Genomic DNA, 10,825 nt, shown 5'->3' on the forward strand with positions numbered 1-10,825 from the left:
TCCTGTATTTTTGATGGTCGGTTGAAGCCCATGGCATAAACTCCTTGCAGGAGTTGGGGTTTCCTGGAAACAGGAGAGGAAGAAATAGGAGGGTTTTGAAGAGCACAGCACTAGAAACAGGTATCAAAAGTCAACAGGGAGATCATAGTGCAGGTCCCTATAAAGCCAAACCTAATAACCAGCCAGCCTGCCACAATGCTCACTGTTATCACGTGAACCAAGAGGTAAACTACTGGGCCAGCTTTTTTTGTCCATATTGTTAATGGAGAGGAAGTGGCCCCTGTGTGGCTCAGTCACTATGGGCTTGCACATACCCTAGAAATTCTGGACAACAGATTTCTTCTTCTAACAGAAGCACAAATCAAAGAGTAGAGATACTAATTCAAGACTATGATCTTCCTGTCCTTTATTAGGTCAAGGAATAAAACACAATTACATTGGTGGCAAAGTACTTAGTGGCCCATCATAACAGTTTAAAATATTCACCAAAAATTAACACGAGAACAAAGATTTTAGTTGAACCCATAAAACATACTGGGAACCCCATTTTATCCCAAAGCCTGAATCCTGGAGGGAATCACTTGGAGCATCTCACACCCACTGCTCAGTTCTAAATTAACTAAACATGCCCGAGCATCAATGCAGACAGCTGAGCCTGCAATTCTCTGTTCAATATTTCGTTCAATTCACTCTGTTCAACGTGTAGCTATGATCAAAGGAAGCAAGCAGTGTGTCAGGATCTATTAAAAATAGAATAGATACTAAAACTGTCTCTCTGTAAAACAATGAATAGAGAGAGAGGCAGTTAGCTGTTAGTCTGACATTAGGCAGAAGGCACCTATAGTGGTGCCTTATAAAAGAATGGTTCATCTTTAGCTGGGCTAGTGTAATTTATTCTGGTCATCCAACCTCAAAAAGTAGACAGCAGAAATATACAGAGTTCAAAGCCTGGCAGAGATCAGCTTTGGAGAAATTTCTTTATGAAAAGAAATGGGAGATTGAGGTTAGAGAAGACATGAAGAATATATATATAAAAAAAGGTGAATTGCAGATAGAAGGTAAATAGGATGCTTTTATTTACTGCTCCATGATCCAAGACCAAGGAAAAATTCCATAAGAAATGTAAAGCCTTGAGAAAAAAGTGATCCTTTTTTTTTAAAAATCACATGTGGAACTTGATCTTAAATGATACCTTGTACCAAAGACTTTAGCAAGATTACAAAATAGAGTAAATGTCTGTATGATTCTAATATCTAATACCCCATCTAATATTCATCTTTGCATCATCTAATATTCTCTTTGTATCAACTGCAATGACATTACAGATCATTCAGTACCTGCAGTTTTCTGTTCTTTCTGGTAGCAGAGACAGGGGGAACTTGTGACCAAATATCCTTTTTTGTTTTTACAACAGCAAAATATCATCTGTTTAGAATGCATTTATTTTTTTAATCTGATTTCTTGATAAATCAGCCTATATATGTGCCATTCTCTCCATTCCCTAGAGCTGGGGAAACCCTCTACTCCTTTATACTCTTGCAGCACTGTCTGCTCCACCTTAATTTGTATGTACTAGGAACAGCACTCAGCAACTGCCTCTCTCCCACCCATGAAGCATTTTTATCCATTTCCTATCCTTTGGATGTCTAGTTCCCAGTCTGGAAAAACAGCTCAGTCAGGCTGGACTAGAGGGTTGAAGCAGACCACTGGCTGGTAGTGGTTTCTCTCGAGTGTTCGGTCAGAACTTGCTTACTGGGGAAGCCGTTAGTTTGCTTCTGCCTATTCTTTCCAGTCTCTTAAGCTAGAGCTAATGACCTCATGTAGGAAATGTCTGCAATCCAATACAAAGAAACTTCATCTCAATGACCTGTTCACATGCAGCATATATAAAGTCCGTCACCTTGGTATTCTTAGACTACTACATAAGCACTCCTACAGCATTCAACACACTAAACAGCAGTTGCACATTACCAACCAACTCCATTTCTGTCACATGCAGACGTCTGCTCCCAGGTTGCTTGCACCCTCCGATAAATCAGCTGTGCAGACACTTGTGCAGGATGCTAGACTGGATGGACCACAAAGGCAATCAAGAGTCAAGTACGGGATGCAATGGCCCAAAATGAGGTAACCACAACAGAGGAGCCAGAAGTCACCCAATAACATTTTAACATTAGTCACACCCTACCTAGATGTTTGGCCCCTATGCATCACATTAAGTACTGGGTTTGTGAAAGAAAGGCAAGGTCAGCATGGCCCAGGCTATTAATCGGTACACAGCTAGAAGGTGGAACTCAAACTGAAGTATGTGCATCATAGTAAGCTCTTAGTCTCAGCAGGTTCTTGTACATCTAAGGAAACTCAAAAGCAACCCAAAATTCGGGTTAAGGTATCTCTCAACTGATTATGTTTAACTGCTCGTTGGAGTTCTGTTTGTGTTGTTCAGAACTAAGCAGTTATGATTCAAAAAGCTTTTCCACCCACAATCTCCTCCTTGTTAAACCTTTCTACTCAACTCAGCGTGCTTTTAAAAAAAGCATATATTACTTGCAGACCATGGCTCAAAGGCTCTTTGAAAATGTAACCTTGCATCAGCTCAAAAGCAAAGATCTACAAAGCCCAGTTCTCAGAAACAGTTGCCAAGGAGACACCAAGTTGTTACAGAATTGAAGACTCAATTAGTCCAAGTGCCCTCACCATTAACTTCCTTTCACTGTTAGACTAATTCTCATCTTTCAAAGGCTAAACAGACAAAAATCATCTCAGGAGCCTTTTTGTAGTCACTTACTTACAAAGTAGTAACTAAGAAAAATGAAAATGTGATGTTTCCAGGTGAAAAGCAGGTCAGTCTGATGTTCTTTCAGAGCCCAAGAGTAACAAAACCAAGAACATTGAGGTTGTTGAGAGAGCTGAATCTCTGGAGAAGAACCACCTGCCATATTTTAAGAAAAGAGCATAACTATCTTCTGTAGAAGCACAAAGAGCTCCAAAAATCATTGGTGTGGGTACTTGCATTTTCACAAGGGATCTTGAAGGATGTGCTCTTCACTTCTCATTTGAAATATAAAAAGCCTGTCTCTCTTTTCTGAAAGTGTTTTTGCTGGTTTTAAATAAAGCTTTAAGAACCTCCTTTGAGAACACTTCTGCCAAGAGGACAATCTCAGAGCAGAACGAGATTCCTCTATTGTGAGCTCTGCCTATACAGTAGAAGAATGGGAACCTCAGTTAAAAGAGTGCTTTCTGACAGGTGCTTGACTACTAATCACAAACACAGGAGCAATCTAGACCCACAGCTGGATAGTTGTGCGTGTGTGTAGGGGTGCCATGATAACAACCGTTGTATTACAATTCATGCACACCTTGACTATTGCTCTTGTATTCTTAATTACTGTTAGAGCTGCAGCTGCATTTTTATAGTACTGTCATAGGGCTGCTGTGTTAATTTAGTCTGTCAGCTTCTTACAGTTTAACATTTACTTGCCTTTTGCTTACTTAGTCTGTGCTTTTCATCTGCTCATGCATGTATGTCATGGCATAAGATTTTATATATTGATTCAGTGGCCTCGAATATTGCATCCAGTGGTCACCTCCATCGCTGATAGCATCTTGGCTGCACTTGCTACCCAAGGGATGTTCTCTTGGCCAGAGTCTACTGGACAAGTTTTTTAAGGGACAGCTACTCTGATCTTCCCTTGATTTGCTGAAGAGTCCTGGTGAGGTCAGGAAGAAAAAAACTTCTGAAGCTTTTATACAAAATGGTTTTGCTTTGTAATTCAATTTAAGTGACTAGCTTGATCATGGAAATCATCTAGAGCAGTGTTTCTCAACCTTTTAAGTAGCAAGTACCCCCTAACTTCTGAAAATTTTAATAAGTACTCCAACACTCAATTTTCCAGGGGATCTTATATTTACAGACTAACGTGTGCCATATGTTGGAAGAAGGTCTGTGTATATAAGGCCATGATGTGACAGATGTCTGATCTGGTGTGGGTAGGGTTGCCACCTTTTACACCAGGGATGCACAACTCAAGTATGTACCTGAGCTAGAAGTGATGTTGGCCAAAGCTAGGAGGGCTGAACCCAGTGCCACGCAAAATGTGGCACACCAAATTATTACTAGGGAATTTGAATTTTTTGCCATAGTTTTGAGAGGAGGAAGAGGCAAGAGAGAGAGGAAAAGAAGGCGAGAGAGAAAGAGAGAGTGTGTTGGGGTACCCGTTGTACCCCCTGCCTGTGTCTTGCGTACCCCCAGGAGTACGCATACCGCAGGTTGAGAAACTATGATCTAGATCTCTCTCTTCTACCACAAGTCCAGTTTACTTTATGTTGGTGAATCCAATCTGAGAGATAAGAAGCCTCACAATTCAGACAAACTGGGATATGGGTGAACCTGGGAAGATGTCTTCAAAACCACTGGCACAGAGACCAAGACTTGTAAAGTTTGCAAGAAGGTTAAAGAATCTAAAGAAGCTGCCTGAAGCAAGCCCATTTCATGCACAAAAGATCAAAGGTCTGCAAGACAAGCAGGTTCTGCACTACTTTCTAGTGCTTGTCTTTAAATTATGCAAAATGCATAATATGCTAGTTTACAAATTAGCTAATGACTAATTTGCAGTTTTCTGAAATAGCAGTAAATGCACTTTTCAGATTCTACTACAGGTACTGCCTGAGAAGGTGCATAAAACCTCTAACTGCCCAGAGGAAGCAGCTACTGCCTCATCAGCTGGAGTCTAAAGTCTGTTAATGCAATACCTATTGTTAGGCAATGCAAGGACTGCTAAAGCAATGAGTAAGTCAGGCTGTTCATAACAGGTTCTGTACTGTACTACCTACAACGATGGGATGTTGGCCAGATAGTAAATTGCAAAACAGAAACAAAGAGGGAAGTCTACTTTTGTTTCTCTTCTGAAGGCTGAAAGAGAAAAAGACTCTCTTTTCCCATTGATCTCTAAACTAAGCACTTAATTAGGAACCTGATTAGATTCTAATTAACAACCACATCAAGTGCTGGAAAGCAGGCTACTGAGAGAGGAATGCTAGTTAGGCTAGTGAATAGAGGAGCAGCCACTGGAGGTTTAACTGCTTTTTCCAGATCCTTGGCAATGCAGTTCTCCCTCAGTGATAGCTGGCACCATTTTATTTCAGGTGTATGGCCCCAAGTATCCAAGTTTCCAGTTGTGGAATCTAACAGAGGAGCCTCTAGCACAGGGGTGGGCAATTATTTTGGGTGGAGGGCCGCTTACTGATTTTTGGCAAGCCATTGAGGGCTGCATGACAGGCAGCCAGGGGCAGATAAAAAAAATTTAGAAAATTAATATTTAGGGGCCCTGTGAGCTGGATAAAATGGCCTGGTGGGCTGCATCTGGCCCACGGGCCGTATTCTGCCCACCCCTGAAGCTCTACATACTTGATGATAAATGTCCCCTTTTATTCCAGAGCTGCAAAATTCTGCTACCTTATTTGGCAACAAATGGAACATTTTTCTAATCTATACAAGTTAAATAAGCTTTCATAGGGGGGACATTTCTCCTTTGATAGTTTATAAAAAAAAATTAGGTAGTAACAGACAGAACAATTTTTAAACCCCTTCCACTTGCTGAAATACATTTTAGAATGTCCAATATTATTAGTTATGCTGATCCCCTATTGCATCTCAGTTCAGGAAATGAAACACTGACTACTAAGTTTCACTTTTGTTTCTCATCATTCATCTTCAGCCTACAGTGGAAAAGCACAATGCCATTTCATCTGCAAAAACTACAAGAGAACATTTACTTCCAAAATGGAATTCAATTTAATTCTAATTTTACTTCAACGCACAATTTTATATGGAAAAAACAAAGCTTCCATAAAATCTACCTTGAGGGAAGACCTGACAATATGCTCAAGAAGAGATTTCCAGGAAAAGACAGGGAAAAAGTCTTGGAATTTCAGGGCTTTGGACATTTTTGTTATTCTTCTTCAGTATCTCAACTCAAATTTTGGTCTCTGCTGCTCCAAAGGATCTTTGCAATGTAAACAGAGGTCTTGTTGCAACCAGTCTGCCTTCACAAAGACAGTGTCCTTTCAACAGCAAAGATGTGAATGTATTTCTCTCCCCAGTAGAAAGGATGTGCTTGAAAGCCTTTTGTACAGACAGGTAATTCTCAATTGGGGTGCCCCCCCCCCCAACATTTGGCCCCTGTGTGAGGAGGTAAACACTGAAATAAAGAAACGAGTTTTGTAAATGAGCGTCATGAAATGCAGATAAGCTTATGGAGGGGTGTCCAGGGTCTAAGAAGGCTGAGAACCATTGGTATGGGCATTCTAAGGTAGCCACCCAAGCTGAGCCTGAACACTGGTAACATTATCTTGACATTTTTTCCTACCCATCTCTTCCCAGGGTAAGATTTCTGTACAGGTACCCTCCACAGACAGTTTCTCAGTATGCTGCTTTCTTTAGCCAGAAGGAATTTAAGGTTTCCTCTGCCTTCTTCAACCTTAATTTCCCAGAACATCCTAAAGCAGCTGTGACAGAGGATGACAACAGAGCATCGGTTGGAGTGCAGCTGAGGTGCTGTTAAATCACAAAGCCTGCACTTCACACTAGAGACTTCCTGATAACAATAACCTTTCAATATCTCATTTCAACTCTGCCAAACATTAGGAAGGTCAGAACAAGCCTGCAAGTACTTTTAACTCTTGACTAGAGTACAAACGGCACAAACAATCTATTTTTAACGGCACAGCATGATACATCTTCCCTCCCCTCCCCAATGGTTGGATCTGGTAAGAAAAAAAAATCTTTAAAAAAAAAGTACCACAGTCTATTAAGTCTCCAGCACATGACCACACACATACAGAACACACTCTCAGTCTCATAAATCCCACTCTGCTGCCTGAGATGGCTAAAAACCCGATACAGCTGTCTGAATTAATTTCTCAAATGCAGCTCCCTCCGCAACTGCAGAGACAGAAGACTCAGACATTCAAAGGTATTGAGGTGCTAACTTCCAGTGAAATCAATGCGAGTTAAGTGCTTAAATACTTTGAAGATCTTGGCCTAGGAAACCAGAAGACTGATCATGCAGTGCACTGCAAATGTATAATGCTCAGTACTGGGGTACTGACATTTCCCAACAGGTCTGTTGGCCATGCATGTGGGTCAAATGTAGCTATTCAGTCTAGTTTTCTGGTGCAATAACAGAATGTGTTTGTAGACAACTGAGATCCTTTATAACACCACTAACCTAAAATATTTGGCACCAGTGGGAGAAGTTGTGAATCACTGTAGGACACTGCACTATAATCAGTGGATTGTAAGGTGCACCACAATCAGCAAGAGAGCAGACACTTACAGTCGCAGCTCCTCAAAAGACTTCACTGAGTAGAGAGGTGACGTGGGATCTCTCTGCAGTACCTCCACTTGGTTTGTTGTGTCAACCAGGTTACTGCGGATAAGCTTGTTTAACAAGGACTGGGCGGCTCTGTCCTCTGCAAGGGAAGGAGGTATAAGGCAAGGGTTATTTTTTTTTTAATTTACAGAGGGAAGCTCCTATAAACAAAGCAGCTCACAGAACCAGCCTTTCTGCAAAGAGTTTTCCCAGGGCTATTATAGAAACAGGATAAACTCCCAGTACTCAGAGTACAAACAGCCAGCTGTTCTATCCTATTCCTCTTTCCAGATATTTCTATTGTCTTATTTCTCTTTTCCCCAACTCCAGACTGTTCTCTCTAGAATCAATATAGAATACCATAATTTTCCCAATTTTTAGTAGAAAGATGGCTCCTTTGGGCAAATTCCAAAGATACCCATCCTCTGAGATGAGGTAGGGCATCTTTAAAACCATTCATAATGAATCATTTTCCAGTTTCCCTTGTCAGTGCCTCTCCTTTGCATTTACCTTTTTCCTCATCCTCTGTTTTCTCTGCATTGTCATCTGCTTTGACAACAGCACCTACATTCAGACAGACAGCAGTTACTGGGGCAGTTTCAAACAAGCCAAGACAAAAATTCAATTGCACAGGCCCATCCACACACAGGCAAGTTTATTTTTACAGCGATATGAAAAAATGAAATCAAGACTGCCAACCAGTTCGGTAGCACTTTTATAACATAGCTTTGCTCAGGCTTCATAGGCAAGATTTAAGCCTCTATAAATTAAAGCATGGCTCTCCATCATGAGAATCTGGCTGTGTAGTTTGGTCCAACCCAATCAATCCACAGCATTTGGCTTTCACACCAACCTGAATCCATCAGTTTTAGTTACTAGAGCAATCTCCCTACCGCATTTAATATTGATTAAACATTACTGAGAATTAATGATACTGTTTGAACAACAAACCATTAAAGCAGGCACTCAAACTAGATACTTAGCCCAAACTACTATTTAGTTCTCTAGCTTTCTGCTTTCCACCTTTTGGAAGGCTGCTAAACTATTTCCTGTCTGTCAAAGGCTATAGTGTTTCAGGCCAAACACACACCGAAGAAATATTGCCCCTTAGAACTATCAGCTCACCATTGGAATCTGGTTTGGTTTTCTCCTCCTTCAGGTGCAGGTTGCTCAACTGTAAACATGGGAAAAGATTTAAATAATGAAAAGGGATTTAAAAAGCTGCTGTGGACACATTCAGGAATCCTAATGTGGCCAAGAAAACAGTCCAATTTCCATTTTGATACAAGTTCTCCAATCTGCACAAACAGCACATGAGCCCTGGTAAAGTTGCCAAGTGCTAATGTCACAGAAACTGAAAAAAATCCACCCTTGAAACAGTGAAAGGGGGTGGCTCAGTGCGAGTCCATTTCAAGGGCATATGCAAACTGTCACATTGTAGACTGGTCTCAGAGGTGGCAGTTTCCAGAACGTTGCAAGAAACATTTCTAGGACTCTGCTTTTTTTCTGTTACCACATCATGCATTGGAGACTACCAGGAAGTATGCTGACAAAAAGCTGATGTGGGGAATTTGCGTTCAAAGATGGTAACCTGACCCGGTAGTAGCCACGTTACAGTGGCAGCAGAGCCATTAACTCAGTGCTGCACATTGGAAAGCACCATCCGCTGTTGCTAAAGGGATGTTTATTTTATTGCTGACTATGATACTGTGAGGATTTTAATACTCCTAGCATGGGTTTGGAGGAGTCACGTTTCCAGGGAATGATGCTCAGGATTCTGATGACAACAAAAAATGTTATGCTGTGTCACAAAATCATTTGCATTCCTCAAAGCTAAAGCAGTTTTCTTTCAGATGCAGCTGGTGGACATGAGGCAGAACATATGCTTAGAGACAACAATCTGTGTTACAGGAACAACAAAGGTGTGCCAACCCATCCTGCACCATAGTCCTAGTGGCTTAGCAAGAGTTGGGCACTCATGTGGAAGTCGTTGTCGAGTGTTGCTCAGTTTTGGGCCGTTATAGGCTGAAAGCGCTTCTGAGTAATAATGGCAAATAACTCTGAACGGACACCCGGCAAGCTGCGTAAATGAAACAGGCCTGCAACTGGGACACGTTTTGGGAATGAGGGAACGGAAGCCTGCAGTTCTGATGAGTCATTCATTCACTGAATGAACTTTGTGGATAACTGGTAAACAAACAAAAAAAACCCGAAAGGATCGTCCGCAAGTAGATGCATGAATGATCCACGCTTCAATCTAACAACTAAGCAAAACCAAAGCAAATAGCTGCTTTGTTATTTCACCTTGGGAATGTCAGAAATCTGTGCCCTAGACTGGCTTTTGCCACATACTCAATCTATCCGCCTCAAACATCAAGAACTACATACCCCAAACAGAGACACGGCAGTGCTAGTCACTGTAATATTCTCTGAACCTTAACATACCAGCAAAAATGGAAGTATTCATGAAGCTTGAATGCCAGATGTCTCCATCACCTCCACTTTACCCCCAATCGAGAGAAGTAAATTAGGGGGCATATCATATCACAAGCACCTGCTCCCATTAATTAGAGTAACCGCCTGAGCAGCAGCTTCACAAAAGCCAGCGTTCATTCTTTAATCAAGGGGTCTCGCCCAAAATGAACCTCTCCTTAGGTTGTTCATTTGCTTCCTTTTAGCAGCCACGAAAGATGAATTTTGTACGTAGACGCAGGGCAGGTTATTTGGATACGTTTATGGAAACCTCCTTGGAAAAAAAATAACCCACCTGCCAGTCTTGACCGGCAATAGCAAACCCTAGATAGTCGCGTGAAGGGACGAGTGGCGAACACATCGAATCATTACTGTTCTAATGACAGACAGGTGGAGGTTTTTCTGCTAGGCGAAATCCCGGAGGGGTTTTTAACGGGGAGACGTCCCGGAGGGGGTGCTGCTCTCGTTCGACACACGACAAAGCCAGGACCCTAATGCCGAACTCAGAACCGGAGAGCGGGCCCGTCTACCTCGGCATGAAACAGCGGGGAGCGGGGCAATGGGGAAACTCCCTTGGGCAGGAACATTTCTCAGGACCCAAATCCGACACGTCCCATCTCTGCACCAGGTGGATGCAATGTGCGCAACCCTCCGGCTTCTGGCACACGGACAACCGCCCTCCCTGTACCGCAACAGCCCCGCGCCCCGGGGCAGGCCGGCTAAGCAGCCGCTCTGCAGAGCAGGACCTGGGGATGACAGGGGATAAGCGGCTGCACAGGAGCCCCGAGGTGGGATACGAGGAAGCGCTCTGCCGGGGCGGGTGAGCGGAGCACCGCAGCAGGCGGCGGGCCCGCCCCGGGCAGGCAAAGCCTGGGCCCGGCCCTGCCCGGGGGGCCCCAGGTCCCTGCCGCCCTCCCGCGGCCGCATCGAGGAGCCGGGGCCCGGACTCACCGACTCGGCGGGCGGCCCCCGCCCGTCCC

At 42.9% G+C, this 10,825-nt stretch overlaps 1 protein-coding gene across 1 annotated transcript in view; it reads right to left on the reverse strand.

Moving 5' to 3' along the window:
* Positions 1 to 10,541, reverse strand: part of LOC102372492 (ATP-dependent RNA helicase DDX19B) — a 19,261-nt gene extending 8,720 nt beyond the window's left edge. Inside the window, 5 exon segments of the mRNA XM_014523585.2 lie at positions 1 to 63; positions 7,338 to 7,473; positions 7,884 to 7,937; positions 8,499 to 8,547; positions 10,141 to 10,541. Coding sequence (XP_014379071.1) covers positions 1 to 63; positions 7,338 to 7,473; positions 7,884 to 7,937; positions 8,499 to 8,547; positions 10,141 to 10,206 — 368 coding nt within the window. The 5' untranslated portion in view covers positions 10,207 to 10,541.
* Positions 10,542 to 10,825: the final 284 nt, after the last annotated feature.

Source organism: Alligator sinensis, unplaced genomic scaffold, assembly GCF_000455745.1.
Source record: "Alligator sinensis unplaced genomic scaffold, ASM45574v1 scaffold1719_1, whole genome shotgun sequence".
In the NCBI taxonomy this organism is placed as follows: Eukaryota; Metazoa; Chordata; order Crocodylia; family Alligatoridae; genus Alligator; species Alligator sinensis.